General features: G+C 39.6%; 1 protein-coding gene across 1 annotated transcript in view; it reads left to right on the forward strand.

Annotated features, from left to right (window-relative positions):
• The window catches only part of LOC137176988 (microtubule-associated protein 2-like), a 45,030-nt gene extending 24,911 nt beyond the window's left edge, over positions 1 to 20,119 (forward strand). Inside the window, exons 3-7 of the mRNA XM_067583056.1 lie at positions 7,308 to 7,350; positions 16,444 to 16,619; positions 17,640 to 17,714; positions 18,728 to 18,967; positions 19,995 to 20,119. Coding sequence (XP_067439157.1) covers positions 16,481 to 16,619; positions 17,640 to 17,714; positions 18,728 to 18,967; positions 19,995 to 20,119 — 579 coding nt within the window. The 5' untranslated portion in view covers positions 7,308 to 7,350; positions 16,444 to 16,480. The remainder of the gene's footprint in view (positions 1 to 7,307; positions 7,351 to 16,443; positions 16,620 to 17,639; positions 17,715 to 18,727; positions 18,968 to 19,994) is intronic.

Here is a 20,119-nt window from a genome sequence, read left to right on the forward strand (position 1 = left end):
CTGTGAGGTGGTGAAGAAAGCTCCAGAAAAGGGTAGTAAGTGGACCCTTGAGATAACAATATTTTGTGCAACTACTGTTTCCAATGATATGAAGAAATATGCTACAAAAGCCATATTTTAGACTTTGGTTTCTGAACTAAAACTGTATTTATGTTTTATTCAGCCAGTTGTTGCAACAGTCAGTCAACAGTTCCAATCATTGTGGCACTTGAAACATATATATCAGAGATGAATATACAGTATAACGTAGGTGATTTGCAGAGACAAACTGTAGGAGAAAGGGACATTCTGGTTGAGTCAACGCCAGTCTGACTTTGACAGAATGCCCTTAAGTGTCTGTTGACAAGTGATATTTGATGGGTATGTTGTTGGATGTCAAAGTACTGACAAAGATGAGGTGAGCCACAGAGACAGATGTAGCTGAGTAAATCAGACAGGATGTTATTTGGGGGTGGACAGCAGCAAAGTTCGGCATGTCAGTGATGTTACGCAGGCTTTTATGTAGTGTAGTGTTGTTGAGCAATGCGTGATGATGTGGCAAAGTGGAAAATCAAATTTGATTTGGATTGTAAAAGGCAGAAAGTAGGAAAAACACAAAGAAAACAATATGAATAAGAAGGAAAACATGAAGATATTACAAAACATATCTGGAATGAAGTGACAAGGGAGACAACTTGGTGAAAAATGGGTAGCATAATACAGTATCACAACTAATAAATGCTTTTAAATGCTTCTTACTTTTATATTTTCTGCGCATTACCATTTTAAAATGTACCCCAAACACAAATAAATTGAAGAAACCTACCAGGATTGAGCAAAACACACCACCTAACAGCAAAGCCAATACCCTTAAGACTATTTTGCACATTCTCAGCATCCTCACATTCTTGAGGGTGAAAGTTTTCCAAGGCAGTAAAATCGTAGCTTACGGGCCCCATTTTTGCCGCCCTCTCCTAGCATGTTGATAGATGAAAGTGTATGTGATGCTCTGAGGCCAGTAAGAAACCTACATATATAAGCATAAAGACCAGTTCTCCCACCTGTCTATACTCATAAGTGCAGCTGTCGCCTTGAGGGCACAAAGACCTGCACCTGGTCCTGCCTGGTTTACATAACACTGCAGGAGAAAGTGCTGCTCACATGTGTTTGAGATTGTAGACTGTGTGACAGCCAGAGTACGTGTTTATGTGCGAATCTCCTAATGTCAGACTCTTTCTGACTTTTTCTCCAATAAAATGGGGAGATATAAAAGTTTAGGTGGTGCACAGTTGTTGGTTTCCAGAGGAATTCCCTTGAAAGAACTTCTCCATATAATCTCATGTAAATAATTGGTTATTATCCATTTATTATATGAAACTAAATTCTCTAACTATGTTGATTTGCACACTTCCCTGTAGACAAATGTCACATTTTTACATGGTCGGTTGACCTGCTATGCTTTAACTAAACAAATCTCTAGGTTATGTTAGCAATTAACAAATTAATGAACTGGAAGTGAACCAATTAAACACAGTTTTTATCTTCTCTATAATTAGTGCCAAATTATCTAGCTGGTTCCAGGAAACTTCCTAGGAAATTATAAGGAATCTGTGGACTCGTATAATAAATCATTGCCATACATGTCATTTCTGATGTTTGATGCTCAGAAAAAAATTGCTGAAAATCTGTTTTTCATTGTTTTACAGTCATTTTTTTGTTGTTGTAATTGTGTGGGGAAACAGTTTTTTGGGGCCAAGTAACTGCCGGAAATTTCCTCAGCCAGCTTCTCCTGGGGGCTTGGTCCAACCCTTTCTAGTTCCCTGACATTGTTCATCTTTGTAAACACATCTCTACTCTGCTCCACACTCAGCTTTATCTCTTTAGTCTGACAAAATAATCTCAACACAAGGCACACTTACTTGCTTTTTTACAGAGATTTTAATAAGTTTCCAATGAGTGGCCCTTGCTCTGCTCCCTTCCTACTTCAAACTGCGGCTTCATTTCCAATTTTTTTTGACTTTGTCTGTTTGTCCATGCTCTCTCATGCTCATCTCCTCTCTATTCTTCCTGCAGATGAATTAATGAGCCTGTTTCCCTGCAGAGTTTGGCTCATTAGCCACACAGGCCCCTCTGTATTCTGTGCAAAGTGTGGAGGTGTAGTAAACAGCCTCTGTTCTTTCCCTCTTTACACCTGTAAGATTGCACTGATTACATAGAAGGAGAATGAAGGAGTACAGGACTACATGGAGAGTCCTGATTAGAGAAGGCGAAGTGAATCACAGATGCAATTATTCACTGGCTCGCATCAAGTGAAGTCGGTGATGAGAATATAATGAGAAGTCATAAACACTTAATGCCATATCTGAATGGTTATCAAGACACATATGATGTGGAAGAATACTAAAGGGGTCCAATATAAATCTCAGTTGTTGCTCAGGCAGAGTTTTCATAGAAGATCACTTTCTTAATTACAGTAGTTATTGAGGAAATTAGTGAAATAATGTTTATTAAAGATTTAATTTTTTTATGTAACCTTCCTTTTCCCCATTATCTATCATGTTATTTTGTACATGTCACAGACAAACACACTCTCTTGACTCTGACTTATGTATTAAACATGCATGTATGTCTGTTATACGGAGGTGTGCATTGGCCTGAGGGAGTGTATGTGCGTGTGTGTTTGTCTGTGGGGAGAAGGAGGCTGTCTGTGTGAATTATAGATGAGGAAATGGGGCTGATGGCCAAGTTAAAAAGGGAGGAAGCGGAGACCTCTGAGGAGAGGCTTTTGGTTGGACCAAAACACACTGCCAAACAGTCAGGACAGATCACTGCAGCCTCATTTCAACAGTATTTCCATAAATCATCTGTATAGTAATATATAAAAGTAATATATATAAGTAATGTAACTTCCTTTTTATAGCCATTATCACCTGCTGTAGGAGGTAGGAGTAGATCTAACATTACCAACGGTGCCTTCAGGTGACGTAATATTCAATGACCTCAGGAAACTAGGACTATGTTACTAAATGTACTTCCACAAGAGGCAAATAGGGCTGTTAAAGTGCTGCTATTATTTATGTAAATATTGGGTGCTTTGCATAGCCTGCTCTCTAGTTAGCGAAGGACAACAAACAGCTATTTGTAAAGGCTGCTGCAGCTCATAGTGGCTCATTTGCTCACAGAAAGCAAAATATCAAAGGTGGTTTCCAGAAATAAGAAATACTATATTTTTTAACCCTATCGCCCGAAAACCTTGATTATGTTCAAACGTTTTTTTACGTCCCCCTATGGTATGGTTAAGGTTAGTGGAAGATTGCAGTTATAGAAAATAAATTATGTTTAAGATATAAGCCTTGGCAGCTAAAATACCTCAAAGATCCTCTGCTTCTCCCTTTGTCCTCAGTTATGGTGCCAAAGAGCCTATGAAATAAAGTATAAATTGACCTCCTCTTGTATAATTTGATGCAATGATTTTCTTTTATCTGGAGTATGTATAATGCATTCTAATGGTTGTGTAGGGTTTAGTTTGAAATTAAGATTTGGATAATTAAGATCCCGCAGGATGAACAGCGCTGATCGATAAGACAGAATTAAAAGCTTGGCAATAATGCAGAGTGCTGCGCTCAGTAAAACTGAACTGTTGGCTCATTTCATTAAAGTTCAGCAAGGTTTATCGGGCCTTTTAGCACAGTGCTGAGATTAGGATTCATTTCCTGTTTGCCTTGTCTCCAATGATGAAGTCAAATCTTTGGATTAGGTCAGCTTCTGACCCCCTTCCCCTCTTTCCTCTATCCTTGATTCTTGCCTTCCTCCAGCTCTTCTCTCTTTCCCTTCTGTTTGACCCATTTGGCCTCCCTCCTCCTGGGAGGAACGTGCAGGTCAAGACTGATGTCAGGATGGACAAAACAAGTGTAGTTGACTGTATTCCTCCTTTCCAGGGACTCAGAAGGAATTACTTGTTTGTTCAACCCTTTCACTATTTGTGCTCTTCCGATAAAACGACCGAGAAGATGTGCTCTGGAGTTGATGGTCATCTCGGCTGACTGATAAGATTGTAAAGATGTCAAATTATCAGCGTTCCATCCTGTATAACCCGCAATTAATGAGTTTGGAGATAAGATATGACGCACTTCAGATACTTCATGCTTAAGCAGGCTGGGGGAAAATCAAAGGGTTGTTGCAGTTAGTAAGAAAAAAGAAAAAGGAACACTTATAATTCAGTAACAATGATCAAAAAGACCAGAAATGTTTTCAGCAATTCACTGATAAATGATATTCCTCCCCAATTAGAGTTAACTTGCACAAATTTGTTAATTGGCGTCATCCTATAAAGATCACAATTTCCACAAATTTCTATCCATCAGATTATGGGCACACTAATTTGCAAAGGAGTTACATAAATTGTTGAGGGAAACTTAGATTTCATAACAAGACCAACTGCTGTGCAAGAGAAGGATCATTTACTGTGACTGTTAAAAACATGTGGCTTTGAGTACAATGCTGCTATTCCTGTCACGCTCCTGATATTTTTGGGCTGGGCGGTAACTGCTCATCTCTCTTTATCTTTCTCCTCATCCTTTCATCTCCCATCTTTTTTTCTGGTTAAGCTTCCCTGACTGTTTTTCTTTCCCCCAGAAGAAACTTGACTGCCTATGTGACCTTAGTTTCTGTTTTTTTTCTCTCACGATGGCTCACTGTTTTCCTCTATGCTCTGCTCCCTGTCTCTCTCTTTTTCTGTCCAATAATATCAACCTGCTTCTCTTGCAGAAATGCTACTGGTTTTACATATTTGACTGACATATTTAAGTGGAGATTTTCCAAGTTCTCACCGGACACTTTCTCATGCACATCAGAAACTTTAATTTATACACAAACAATTTTAATTAACAGTCAGTTTTCTGAAACATGCTGAATCATGGTATAATCTTTTAAAAACAGTATTGACATAACTAATAATACAAAGCTTTATCTACAGATCAGTTGATAGACAGCGAAAACAGTACATCAAATGAAATGTCAGTCTTGGACATGAATAGATAACTTCAAATATTTTCCTCCTTTTTTTTCCTCCTTAACATTTTTTCCTTCACTCTCCCCAGTCCAGCCTTTTTTTTTTTCCTTTTCTCTCTCATAAATAAGCCTCCTTTCTCTATGTGACAAAAACTGGTTTATTCAAAAGAAAATGACAAGAAAAATTAAAAAAAAAAAAATTTAATAATGACAATTGACAATGCCAAAGAATGGCATTATTGATTGAAATTTTAAATCATTTGAATAAAATTATGAAAATGAGTCAACATGAACTGCATGACCACATGATCAGGTGTTGGCAATATAAGCACCAAAATTGCAAAGCAGCGAGACAACATGGAGGCTTTTGCACATGGTGACATCACTAAAAAGATGGAAGGCCAAGATACATGAGGAGTCAGGTTTAAAAAACTTATTTCAAAGAGAGATGAAAGTTAACAATAAAATTATTACCCAAACTGTACATTAAAAACACAGATATCTTTGAGTTCATTGTTATTATAACCAAACTACAACAATAAGACGTAAGATTTAATAAATTAATCTTTAATAAAGGACTACAAATATCTGTCTTATTTTCCTCTGTGAATTCTGCCTCTGTTTCCCTCTCTTTTTCACCACAGGCCTCTTTTTTTGTCTTTTTTCTAATAAATCAACCTCCTTCCTGTTTGGGGAATCTCTTTGCGTCCCTTTCATCCTCTATCTCCTTCTTGCTCTGTCCAACTGCCTGCCGTGGCGCCAGACCCCCTGACGGTTCTTTCACTGTGCTTTAATGTTAACAGGATGCTCTGTATTCTGCCTCCTTACAGTCCCAAAGCAGAGTGAACGTGCAAATCTGTCTTTCTCCATGGCTGGTTTAAGCCTTAACTCATCCTCTACTCAGCCCCAATGGACCAATCCAAGGGTTTGACAAATCTTGAAAACAGCTCACAAGTAGAGTCTGCCTAGTTGGCACGTAGAGGACATGTTCTCTTGTAATCATGTGTTTATGAAAAATAATCACTTTGATTTCCTTTTGGATTATTATCCTCCCTGCAGTTGCCTTGGAAACTATCCAACCAGTATTCTCTATCTCACACTGTCTGCAATCGCATTCATTAACTTGAACACTGGTCTTTTTTTAACCTGATGTTTCTCAGATTTCCATTTCCAATTACACGTTTGCTTTCTTGCCAAGAGTTAGATGAGAAGATTGATACCTATATCTATATCTTTCATTAAATATAAGGCTACAGCCAGTAGCCGGTTAGCTTAGGTAAGTATAAAGCCTGAAAACAGCAAACATAAACCCCCGTAAAATGGCAAATTGTCTTTTTACACTTTGATTTTTGTAGACAGATTGAACAAACAAGATATAACGGGTTAATGCGTCTGCTTTAGCTGTTTCCCCATTTCCAGTCTTTATGCGAATAAGCTAACAGGCTGCTATCTGATCTTAACAGGCGTATTTACAGTACAGACAGAGTGATTTCAATCTTATCATCTAACTCTTGACAAGGAAGTGTTTTTCTCAAAATATAGAGGGGCCCATTTCGCCTCCAAACATGTTTGGTGCCGACACACACCAGTATACAACTTCTCTGATCTGTTTTCCAAATGTATAACCAAATCATGGAAATCAGCACCAACTTCAGTTACGGTACGTAATTAGAAGATTAAAAGAACCAGAGTACATGCCTTTCTGTGGGAAATTTAATAATGTTATCCACGCTAGAAAATAAGACTATTAACCTCTATATAAAACATGCAAGTACAAAATGAGTTAACATAAAATACACAATTTTGTGATAACGCATATGAGCTAATAAATTAAATGCTGCAAGACAACAAACAGACATTTACGTTTGTATGCACAAGGACAATGCTCATGCACGCACTCTGAATAGATTAGATTGTCTTCGGCTTTGTTGCGTACAGCCCGTCAGTGGCAGCTTAAAAGACAGAGAGAAAGCCGCATTGAGGTTTGGATTAATGTTGCTGGCAGACTCCAGGTGACAGAGCTAAGCTGCTGTGTGCATGCACGGCTCATACACTACTGTGTTAAACATGAGACGGAGATGAAAGCCGCCTGGTAAAAAGCCTCACATTAGATTCTGAACTATAAGTGGGATTCAGAGGTTATAAAGCTTAGAAATGTTGGTGAATTAGATGGGTTTAGGCTTGTCTCTGACCCAGTGACATAACTCTTCTATAGGACTAAAGTATGTTGAGTGAGTGTTAAATTTTAGTGTTCCAGTTCATTGTGTCCTAACGTGTATTCCCTCTTCTTTCCCTTTTCCTTTTTTCTTTTCATGCAGGTCTGAGCACTTGTCAGGTTCATCCAACAGCTCTTCAAGTCCGGTAAGCTAACACAAAACCCTGGACATGAATTTAAAAAGAGTCTACAGCCCTGCTATCGGCTCTATGAGGCCGTACTGAGCAGGTATCATGTTAATAATGTTCACTATCTCAGGTTAGCGTGTTGGCATGCTCACATTAGCTAATTATTACTTAAGTACAGCTGAGACTGATGGGAATGTCATTAGTTTTGCAGGACAAATGAAAATTCTGACCTCATGGCATAATCAGCAAAGTTATTAGGGTTCATCCTTTGGGCACCATGAATGTCTGCATAAAATCACATGGCAATTTGCCCAATAATTGTTGAGATATTTCTCTAATAGCCAAAAATGTTGACCTACAGGTTGCACAAGAGCAAAAGTCAGGGTTCACCAAAGTCAGTGGAATACATCCTGTAGGGACCATGAATGTCTGTACAAACATCCATGGCAATTTGTCCTATGGTTATTTTAGTCTGGACCAAAGTGGAAGACCAAGTGACCAACATAGCCATACAGCATGGCTGAAAATTCTCTATTGGATCACAAAAGTGCAAACGTTCCATTTTGCCTGAATACAGCTCTTTAAAGTATTTTCACCTCACACCTAAATAACCAAATGAAAAAGCAAAAACATGGAGGTCTGGACTGCCGCCAGATGGAATACTATGTACTACTTATACTCATATCCCCCTGCGTGACATTTCACACTCACTTTTCCCATGACTCATGGGGCCCCGGGAGTCAGATCTAAGTGGCTGCACTCAGCCAGATGATTAGCCTTGGCCGTTCATGGATATATAATAGAAGGGGGAATTATGCTCAGCAACATGTGGAAGGGAGAAGGGGCGATTGTTTGGGTTGATGTCATGCAAGATATTTTTGACCGCCGAAAAGCAGTGATTAAGTTGAAACTCCAATCTTGTGTTTTTAGCTTTACTGTACTGTAATTCTGTTTGAGTTTCATGACAGGAAATTAAATGAGAGAGTGAGTGGCTAAATGCAGATATGGTGGTGAATGTTTCAGAGAAGTCCTCTGTTTGTGTCTATATTTAGCTCATGTTAACAATGTGTTCTTCTGGGTTTAGCTTTGCGGATGCATTTGGCATTTGTTTTTTTGTGTGTGCGGTTCAGTTGTTGATTGGCTGAGACAGTTGCTGTCCCGGGGCTATCGTACAAAATGTTAGTCTCAGGACAACAACTACTTGGGAAAATCAGGACGTGTGTTTGGGCACATGTTCGGTTTGATTTGAGCAGGGCGTGTGCGCCTGTAGAGGTGCGGGTGTATATAAGGCGTGCAGGGCGTGGGCTGGAAGATGGTAAACTGTCAGCAGTCATCATAGTCCCCTCAGCGATGAAGGACGCACGAAAATGCAAGATGGCTGGGGAGGGAGGGACCGACTGCTAAAGAGATGGACGACTTGCCCTGACAGATGGAAGGTTTTTTGTTGGGAAATACAGCAGAGAGCTCACAGCTGTGTGAAAACATCACAGTTGTTGCTCAATATTTTTGGTTGAGACAATTAAGAATAATTATGCAGAAATAGCTGATGAAAACTGAATCACAGTCCTTGTTTTTTACTATGACAACCTTTGCTTTAACTTAAGTACAATTAATAAAGTCAATAATTTCCCAAAAAAAGACCTAAAAGGCACTCTGTGTATCTCATCGTTGTTGCTGCCCATTGTTTCCTTCATTTATCATTTCTTCAGTTGGTTTATAAAATGTCAGAAATTACTGATGCACAAAATCAAATTTCCCAGAGCCCAAGGTGACCTCGCATTCAAATATTTTGTATGTCTGAACAGTTTCTGTAATTTACGACAAGGAAAAGCGGCAAATAGTCACATCTGAGGAGCTGGAACCATAAAATAGGCAATTTTTTGCTTGAAAAATTATGATTAGTAGTAGTAGTAAGTATGAAAATAGTTGCTATTTTCTGTCAATTGAAAATTGGGGAATCGACTAATCATTGCAGCTCTGGTGTTTTAATACATCAGTAGAGTTAATATAATTTCAGTACAGTAATAAAAGCTTTTATAGGTTGATCAGTTATGTGTTATATTATTAGGCGATACAGAGTATCAACAGAGATGTTTTTTGGATGACTAAATTGGTCCCAATAAATCTTTTTTTCTCCTAATTTTCTAATGTTGTGAAATACTAGATATTTTACCTCTTTATACCTCTAAAAAATATTAAAATGTGACAATATGAAGAAAAACACTACTCTTTGGAGGAGCTACTTCAGGTTGCAAATAGAAATGTATTTATTTTACAAGGAAAATGTTGGAAACCATTGTTATTGCATTGGAAAAGAGTTATTATACACTGTTACAAAAGGCTCAACTCAACTATTTTGATATCATTTAGTAATGAAAGCATGAAATTAGAGAATGGGGAAAAAAATCCCATGACTTCTCTCTTTTTTAAATCCTGCTGGTATAAGCAATTCTTGCCTAGCTTTAATAGTAATAGGATATAAATATATAAACCACCCCATCACCACCAGCATAAAGGTCTAAAATGACATCAACAGCCCAACCAGCAACCAGCTAATAGTGTATTGATGGATTTAAATGGCTCGGCTCCCATTTGTGTTCGTGTTGGGGTGAGGAAGGAGTTAGGAAGGATCCCCGGGGGCTGTGCCTGGAGGATCTGGTGACCTATTTCAGGATCCATAACATGGTCAAAGTCCCGCTTTCTGCAGCTCAGCATCCACTCCTGATCACCAGCCCCTCCCATCCCGGGGCTCCCATCACCATGGGAACGATGACATCACCGTGGGTGGGGCTGCTGTGTGCCAGGAAGCATCCACTCCTCTGATGAGATTGGAGGCTGAGAGTAAAGAGAGGGAGAAGCAGGAGAGCGATGACAGGAAAAAATAAATCTGAGTCAGGATGCAGAAGACACTTGGCAGTCAGTTTGAGTCAGTTTGATTTAAATTCAATCTTCATTTGTCTTGAAGGAGGAATTTCAGTTTGCAGACCGACTTTACTCATTCACTGAAACCATTTGAAATGCATTAATATAAATCCTTTAATGTAGTTAAGTGACCTTAGATTATATATATCTGAATAAGTTATGTTGATGATGGCTAACCGTCATAGTGATCATTACTGTTTTGTTTGTTTTATTTAGAAAATTAAGAATAATAGAGAAATGTAAGAAACTACAGTCATTTTGCCAACGGCTGATTGGATGTGAAACATGGTGGCATAGCAGTAAAAGAAATCATCTCATGGTCAGAGCCTGCAGCAGGCAACAGCAGCTGCTCACAGCCTACATACAATATCACAAGAGTGTCACTCGGTGTGCAGAAAGCTTCAGCCAAAAATTATGAATAAATGACAATGTTTTACCCCACCCCCACCCCCAACCACCATAGTTGAGCTCAGCAAGTCTTCCGGTCAGTAAATTCATGCGCAGATCTTCAGACTGTGATCAAAGGTGGGGGAGAAGACCAAGTAGAGACTAACTTCACAGGCATGTAGATACAGCACAGCATATTTATGAACTGTACACACTTCATACGATGAGCCTACTACTGTAGCTCAAGGTTTATAAAGACTACTAGTGATGAAGAACATGAAAAAGCAATGCCAATCATAGTTTAAAGTGGCAAAAAAAGTTAATTTGAAGTCTTTTTCACATGCTCACATTACTACCTCCCAATATTTTTGAGCTAAATTTAAGAATTCTATTATAATATTATGTTATCACTATTGTGAGAATATCAATTTTGCCCAATTTATATGATAAGGCGTGTTTCTCTTAAAATTGAATGCCTCTTTTGGCATGCAGATTCATCCACACATGGTTGATCTCATTGAAAATAACATTAATATTGAATTAACAGATTGCGGATGTATTTATTTATATGATTTCCAATCAAGGTAGGGTTTTGAGGAATACTAAAGCCATGCAAAAAACTGCAAACCTCTTCCTCACGCTGTTATATTTTCTACACATAATCTCAGTGCGCCTATACTGCTGTTATTACGGTACTTAATCTGCAAGGAGTGGACTCAGCCCCTACCTCTTGTGTATGGGTGTGTGTTTGTATGTGCGCGTGCCTCACTCGTCATGCTGGTGTTCACCGTGTACACAGTTCATTCACACTTCACTGGTAGCGCTCGTTATGCCTCAATCCCCCCACATGTCTTGCTGAGTCAAAGGAATATAATCCGCTCGTCTGCTGCTGCCGCTGCTGCTGCTGCTGCTGCTGCGGCTGGAGCTGCTGGATTCTGGGTTGACTACAGGTCACAGCAACCTTGACTGTCCTCCTGTCGTCCTCAGGGCTCCCGTCACAGTTACCCATCATTCATAGCAACTTGCTGTACAATAACTGTGTTTACCTTAACTATAATAATGTCTGATCGACCCATATTCCATAATAATTTAGTTTCTTGATTAAACTTTGTCGTTCTTAAAAGCCTTTTATAATCTGACAATGATTTTCTCAATTAATCGGTTAATAATTTAGTCTCTGAAATTGCCAAAATTGTGAAAAGCTTCCCAAAGCTTTTCCTAAAGCTTCAGTTGACGTCTCCAAATTTCTTCTTTTGTCCAACCAACAGTCCAACACCCAAAGATATTCAATTTACTATTATAAAAAACTCTGAAAACTAGCAGATATTCACATTTATAAAGTAAAGAACCATCATAATTTTTTGACAAACCTGCTTTAAAAACAGCTCATATGATAAATGATGATTAGTACATCTACATTTCTAAAATGCCCTTCAGCAATGCAACTAAAATTTTAAGATTCAATTCACTTTTACACCAACCTCAGCCTTATTCAGACTAAGGTAATCATGTTTACAAGCCATTTTCTTATCATATCATTGTCTTAATTGGGATAATAATGTAATTGTTGTTCATATAGTTGATAACTGAGAAAATAATAATGATAAACTTTAGCACAATAATGCATAAATGCAACATAAAGAGATTTACATAAAAGTGAATGATTTAAAAAAAAAAGGAAATAATCATGATATTTACAGTAAAATAAGGATAAAAACAGTAAAATAAGATAATGAAGATGTTTTAAACAGGACAATATAAAATAAATTAGTTTGGTGGACATATTCGAAACAAGCCTGTGATCTTCTGAGTGTGTCAGTGTGTCTAAAACTGCTTATTTTCCTGGAAACTTTCCCTCAACTGATCATTTGCCAAAATATTCTCATTATATCCAGTATGCAGATGTTTGCCAAATGCCCAAAATGCAAATTCCAAACCCAGGACTGCTTGCCAGAGAGGCAGAGAAGATGGACATTTATATGTCAAAGGCTTTACAGTCAATGGAAGCTCCATCAGACTAGGAAAGAGGAAATATTATAACAAATATTAAGTTAAATTACAAAACACATTGCTTAAGACAGTTTTTACAATGTTGTCTCTGCATTTAAATACATAAAAAGTGTTCAGAGATAAAATTATACTATTAATGATGGCCCAATGATTGGTGTGCAGAAAATCATACCTATTCATATCATTAGAAACCTACAGTAGCTGATCCTGTGCAGGTTCTCAGACAGACACACACTCGGCCGCTCACACAGAGGATTAAGGCCAGGTTGGCCTACTGAGGCTGACTGCCAGAGATTCCATCCTCCCTCCTAAATGGATGGTGACATTCCGATGTTAGTGGCGCTCCATGGAGGCGTGATGAGTGACCCAGATTGGGGTGGGGGGAGCAGGGCAGACTGGGAGGGAAGTGAGGTCGGATTAGGGATGGGGAGGGATGGGGTGGAGGGATGCTGGGGCTGGAAGGTAGGGCTGAGTGCGGCAGGGGGGCCACGAAAGTGCCAGACGAAAGACAAAAGAAAGAGGGCGAAGAGAGAATGAAGCCCAGTGGAGCCGCAGGCCTGCTGCCACACCTTCTCCTCACCCTCTCTGTAAGAGATCAGACTGGCATGTTCAATTCAAGACATCAATCCCAGGACGTGATGGGATTTGACAGTCCTTTTTTGACTCCTAGTGCTGTTGATTTAACCCTTTCAAGATTAAGAAACAGTGATGGTTCACATGCTGAGCAGTCATGGGCTGACTGCTCTGCTGCTAGACTTTCTCACAGTATAGTTGTCAAACAAACCAAAATGCAGACTGACCATCAGACATGATGTTCTCTCTTCAGGTGAGAGATGAGAGAGTGATAATTATAGCATACTGCATTGGTGCAAAATCTGAAAAACTCTTGCTTAGTTGTGTCTGGAAAGATGCCCATTACACAGTTTATCCTTTTCGCTATAACACAATTTGACTGGTAAACAGCTAAAAGGAAGCAACAGAGGGCGATGTCACATCACTTTAGTGACATGAGGATGATGGGGTATACCTGGAGAGGAAGGTCTGGAGGGGAGGGGATGCAGACATCAGCATAAAAATATATAACTAACTAAAACAAATTTGACTTTGGTGTCTAATGTTACTAGGAGAATTTACATAAAACTTAGTTATAGAATAAGTAAATTCATTTCCAAATAAAAATAGCAGATTTGCTGATCTAAAGGTCAAACTTCAGTCTTTCAAAGGTGTTTTTCAATTAAATTAGATTAACACGGTATAATATTACTCTCTTTCAAAAAACCTTAAACTGAATATCCTCTAAAGCACGCCTGGAAGACGGATGCGTAGGATAATTAAATAATGCACAACAAGGCCTTAAACTCGAATATACTATTGAAAAAGCAAGATTTTGGTCAAAGGCCTTGGTCAGGAATTGTGAATGCCTTTTTTTTAGATGAGAAAAGGAAGTCAGTGCAACTCTAAACTCTTCGTTACATTGTGATCTGTGTCGGCATTTATTCACACGGTTCATTCAGGTACAGTTACTGTAACTCGCCACCAATCCTGTCAGTTTTCCTTAAGCCACTTTGTATTAAAATGCCAATGGTTCTTAGCATTTTGCTGTCTGCTGCCAGAGGAGACAAATATAGAAATATCAACATAGCGGACAAGCCAACAAATACTAAGCAAGATATTTACAGTACATCTGAACCCCTGGGATGTAATGCATTTGAATTTGTGAGGGGAAAAGGTATGTTTTTCTCTGCAATTACATGCTTTTCCGTCAAATGAGAACACATAGGCTTTATGTAAGTAGCTAAGATTTATGACACCCTTGTCTAAGGACAATCTGTGATCTGTAAGTGTCAAGTGTGGCATAATATTGCCAAAACAGCAGCTGAAAGCAGGTCAATGCAACTCTAAACCACCATCAGCACAATCTGGCTGTCAGCGCACCAGTTTTCTTCCTTAGCAACAGCTGGGACCAGGCTCGCCTTTGAGCCCTGGGCTGAGATTTTCAGTCTCAGACAGTTTGGCCCAGTATCTTTGAGTGTCAGTGGGTCTTTCTCCTCCGCCTCCTCCTCCTCCTCCTCCTCCTCCTCTTTCCTGGTCTTCTCTTCTTTTTTTCTCTCTCTCTCTCCTCCTCTGATCCTCACATCTTCCCACTGCAGCAGACATTAGCCCCGATCTCTGTGAGCCTGTCGTCATGCAGCGCTGCAGGGAAGGAGAGGAGAGAGACTTAGAGAGGAATAAGGACAAAAAAAACGAGGGAAACGACTGAGAGTAATAGGAGAAAAGGAGAGACAAATGAGAAAGGGAGATACTATTTCACAGAAGCTATTTAGGACAGAAGCAGCTAATTCTTTGTACATCTTTGAATTTGTTCTTTTAAATGTCACATCTCTCATAGATTTTTATTCATGGAAGGGCTGAAATCTTCATTTGCACCTTTATCTGACAGTACATCCCTCAAGCCAAAAAAAAAAAATGTTTTTACACTGTTTTTGTTCGTGTTAATTAGTGAGCTTTAGAGGTGCTGGTAGGAAGATTTTGTCATCTAAGAACAGAGCCAGGCTAGCTGTTTCCAGTCCTTATGCTAAGCTAACTGGCTTCTGGCTCTAACTTCATATTTAGCACACAAACATGAGTATAGTATCTAAGCAAGACTTGGGGCTTAGAAGCTACAAGAGGGTGGTTATGATAGAAAAGCTGAAGAAAGGGAGACGAGATGGAGGGAGGAGGAAGACAGCAGTCTCAGTCAGTGATGATTTGTTAGGATGAAATTAGCTGCTGCAGCTGCTTGATGATAATGAGTCTATTTAGGTAGGCTGCCAGGCATGGGAGGGCCCCCTACTAATCTTGTTTAAAAAGCAACATTATGTGTTTCCCCTAAAGGGAAATAGGACACTTTTATGAGGGTACATGCTTGATTAGAATGTAGATACTTCAGTAGTGCGTACTTGATTGGAATAAACCTTTTGTTATTATAATGGATGGAAAAGAGCTTGTTGCAATAGTGGGAGTTAATATGTGCTGCTGTCTGTCACGTGTTGCACTTATATGTGTGGATAGTGTCTGTTTAGGGCCACTTATTTTGTCTGAATGGGGCAAGCCTGTCAAACCCAACTGCCAGAGCTGCTGGACCCCATAAGACCTGTTCTGGTTGCCATGGCAACAACCTCCTTATCGTTGGTGAGGGGGATATGAAGGGTGTGTTCACAAGCTCTCTCTTTTTTTTCTCTCGTTTTATAAGCTGCCTGCTGCAGTGCGCCCTAATATTTTTGTCTATATGGTGTCACACATTCAGAAATAGCATGAATTCTTCTTCAGATGCTTATTGCTAAATTGTTCATTGTTATAATTTAACCCCAAAAAAACCCTTACAGTAAGTGTGCACATGTAACATGGAAGGGGATCAAATCTCAAAGCCTAGCAGGTGATGATGCCATGCTCCACCTGTTTAGTTTACAAAAGCCATCTTGTAGAAGCATAGATTGAGTCACAACAAATGTAAAAGTGGAAAAAAAGGAAATATTATGGGTGAAACACTGACATTTTGTAGGTCTTTTCAGCACGTGGATGCTGAGACAAAGACCAGTTGGCTGAGCAGGTAGTAACAGTGTGGCGCCTTACTCCCTCTGGTGGCTGATTTGTTAACTTCACCATGCAGTGTGCATCAGAATTAGCTGATGTCCTTCAGTGGAGTCCACCTTTTTGACTCCTCTCCTCTTCTCTACTCATTTCCTCCATCTTCTGCACACATCATACTCATCTTTCTCCTCTCTTTCCCCACCACATCACCTGCTCTAACAGGTGATCCGTCCCCTCCCCAGTGTCCCAGCAGGCAGGCATGGCAGACGGTCAGCAGCCAGAGGAGCACTGGGCCTCCAACGGGCAAGAGAACGGCGAGAATGGCTACTCCGCCTACAGCTCTACCTACAGGGAGAATGGATACCATGGTGGGGCAGCTGCTCATCCTGGGACAACAGGTAGGAACATGGACATGGTGTGTTGGCAATCCTGTGCATGCGTGTGCATGCAGTACTGGCTCAATGACATTGATTGGCCTGCCTCACAGCCAGATAGGTCTGCAGCTGTGGGTAAATGTAATTGGTTCCATGGTGCCAGGAAAGGACAATCAATCCTCAAAAGGCACTTGAACAGATCCAACCGTTTCACATTTGAATGAGTGCTGAACATGAACAATCTGCTGTAACAGTGCTAACAGAGGCAGAAAGGACCCTTGGTTATGGGACTTTTGTTGGTTTAATCACTCTAGTAACTAAAGTATAAGGTGTATGGAGGGCTTTTAGGCCTGTCTAGAAGTAGACCAGAAAGCTTGATGATTTACTGGTTGGAAATATTCCAAGGATTGTCAGAGAGGGCAGTCAGATTTTAAGGATGGGAGGTTTTTTGATGGGAATTTTTGGGTACCTCCTCGTATACTATCTCATATTAAAACCCTCCCAGTTATAAATTGTGTTTAAAACAATTAAACAATGTTTTGGGGTGTTGTATTAAAACTTATATGTCTGCAAAGTTCTTGGTATAAGCTGATAGAAAAGAGAAAAGGTAAGGGCAATGAGACTAATGTAAAAGTAGATGAAGAGAAAGATACAGAGGGTCCAGGCACGTTTTAACTATGTGCATGTCGTCTTTCCACCTATATTCTTTTTACAGTGATTTGACTGTAAATATTAAATTTCTCAATGTTTTTTGACCATTTTTACACCATCTGAGGTAAGTTGGTTGCTCTATCTGCATTTATCTACACTGGAGAGTAAGCAAAAAGGCCCAGCTAGCGACTAATGAAATCCCAGAAGAGCTTGGGATTTGCGATCTGCATCTACAACTCATCAAACACACACACAAAAACAGCAATATTTCAAATTCAAAGGGAGACCTCTCACTGAGTTGAGGTCAGCAGAATTATTAGTTTTTCATTTCTTTCCACCCATCCACGTCTTGTCTCCCCGGTGTGTCTCTCTCTCTCTCTCTCCCTTTCGCAGTGGATGACTCAGCCAATTTGCCTCCCTCCCCTCCCCCCTCTCCATCCGCTGAGCAGATTGGGCCCGTGGCACAAGGTATACACACTTATAACCACTCAGACCACCCGGGATGAGAGTGTGAATGGTGGTGAGAGTGGCAAAAATATCTCTAAGAGAAGACACTAAACATAGTCTTGAGGACTTCCAGAGATCTTTCTCGAAACATGTCAACCACTCCTCCTCTTTCCTCTGGTCCCTTAGTTTTTAAACTGGAGGTGTTCTGTCCCCTTGCATTATCATATCACTTTCAAGGTGCCTGCAGCATGTGCCACACTGTCCTGTCCTGTTCACACTTCTGTCTACTATACCAATATTAGTTCAATAGTAGTTTTCTAACACACACCACAATGTTATTGAACTCTACCCTGGATGCTAGAGCTAGATGGCAACACAAACATCCTTCCTCCCCTCAGGCGATAGTACATAACCTGCCACTGGAGCCCGTCATCTCATTAGTCTGCTTTCCCCTCTCAGCGTCTTCTCTCTTCCTTTGCTCATTTTGTCTATTGATTTCCTCCAGGAGTAAATCACAGATTTGCTTTCAGCTCTTTACTCACAGAGAACAGCACAGTCTGTTTTCTAATCATGTCCTTCTCGCATGTGGCATGCAATCACCAAAATGTACTGTTAGATGGTCACACTGCATGGAAAGTTCATACTCAACTTTATACTTATAGTTAATTATGTATATAATACCGACTTACATTTAATATGTTATCATAAGCAGCTCTACTTGAATGCAGCTTAATGACAAACTAATTGTATATCCTACAGTACATTTTGTCAGAAATTATTTTGGAGTAAATATATGTTGTTAAATGGAAAAATAAAAATATAATAAAAATAATGATAAAACTCATAAATTATTATTAGGAATTTTAGGTTGTGATTTTAAATATCTGCAAACTCTATCAGCACACAGGTGATAGAGGGCTTGTTGATTGCATCCCATGCATCTCCATCAGAGGTGAAAGTGTCTTGTTAACCCATGTAACCCCAGTTTTGTTGTCCTTCATGTCTCATCCATGTGTCTCCCTTCCCTGCTCAAGAAGATAAAGTAGAGGTTGTCAGTGCTTTCTCTGTGGAGGAGCAACAGCAGGATGAGGAGGAGGCTCCAGAGGAGCCCGACAGTTACCAGGAGGAAGTGACATATGAGCAGCCACGAGACTTGCTCTTAGAGCAGACAGATATTGTAACAGAGCCCCAGGCTTTGGGCTTCCAGCAAGCCCAGACACCTGAGGTCCTCAATGGAGGGAGTCATCAAAGTGAACACAGCCCATCACAAAAAGGTGTGTGTGGTTTTATGGGTTTTTGTGTGTGTGTGTGCATAAAGTTTGTGTGGGAGCAACTGAATATCCTTCTGTATGAGAGTGCGTCTGAGTAAATGTGAGTCTGTTCATTACTTAATTTGCATGATCCTCTTGTGCTCTGTTAGTGGGCACAAGGACTTTTTGCTCTTGATTTCTAAAATGCGATGCAACACAGGCTTTGCTGTCAGCCTTCCTGCAGCTTTGTTGCTCTTAAATCCTTAAGCTTCTGCTTCAATATATGAAGTTGCCATGTGCAAATGATGTTACAGCATTTTGATTTTGTGCTTTTTCATGCCAAACATAACCATTTGCTTTCCATTGGAGTGACATTAGAACACCTGATCAACCATATTGCAGTTGATCATTTCTCCACTTTTTGTATTGCCAGCTACATTGCAAATGCAAATATCACTGTCAAAACTGTCAAGCATTGTAGACTTATGTGTGGCTAGAATTAGTTGTCTGTATATAATTTTATGTGGGTTTTTGTTGGAATAATGTGTTGCAATATGGTGTTTCCGAGTACACCCACTTGTGTGGGTGCTTCATGAATCCAGTTCTGAATGTATTTTAAGTCTATTGTATATCACATGCTTTGAGTTTCAATGTTGTTTTCATTTCATCCCAAGGCAAAGGATTATTCTGTTTTCCTATTGTTACTAAGATCACACTTTTGGCATTACAATCCACCCTCATTGGACACATATCATCATCCTTATTTTTAAGACAATTGAATCAAGAAAATCAACCTAATGCATTTATTTACACATTTTTATCCAAGCAAGCAAGCAAGATTCATTCATATCTACAGTTTCCCTGTACTTGCAGTAGAAACTGACACCATTAACAGTAACAGTACATCAAATAAAAGTATCTTTCTTTTAATAAAGTCATCATTGGATTGACCATTTTTGTCAATCCATGTGTATTGCAATAGGAATTCAATATATTTGTGTACTTTTATTTCTTGTCGTCTAACATCATGCAACTCATTCCTTCATTCCAGTTCTGCACGCTATCTTAGGTGCTGTGACCCCCCCTGTGCTGTTGTGGCCTGCCACAAAATACACTGTGCTGTGTGTTTTGCTTGATGGAGAGCTACTGTATCTATGTGCAAAGGCCTCGGCTTGA

This window comes from Thunnus thynnus, chromosome 24 (assembly GCF_963924715.1).
Source record: "Thunnus thynnus chromosome 24, fThuThy2.1, whole genome shotgun sequence".
NCBI classification, from domain to species: domain Eukaryota; kingdom Metazoa; phylum Chordata; class Actinopteri; order Scombriformes; family Scombridae; genus Thunnus; species Thunnus thynnus.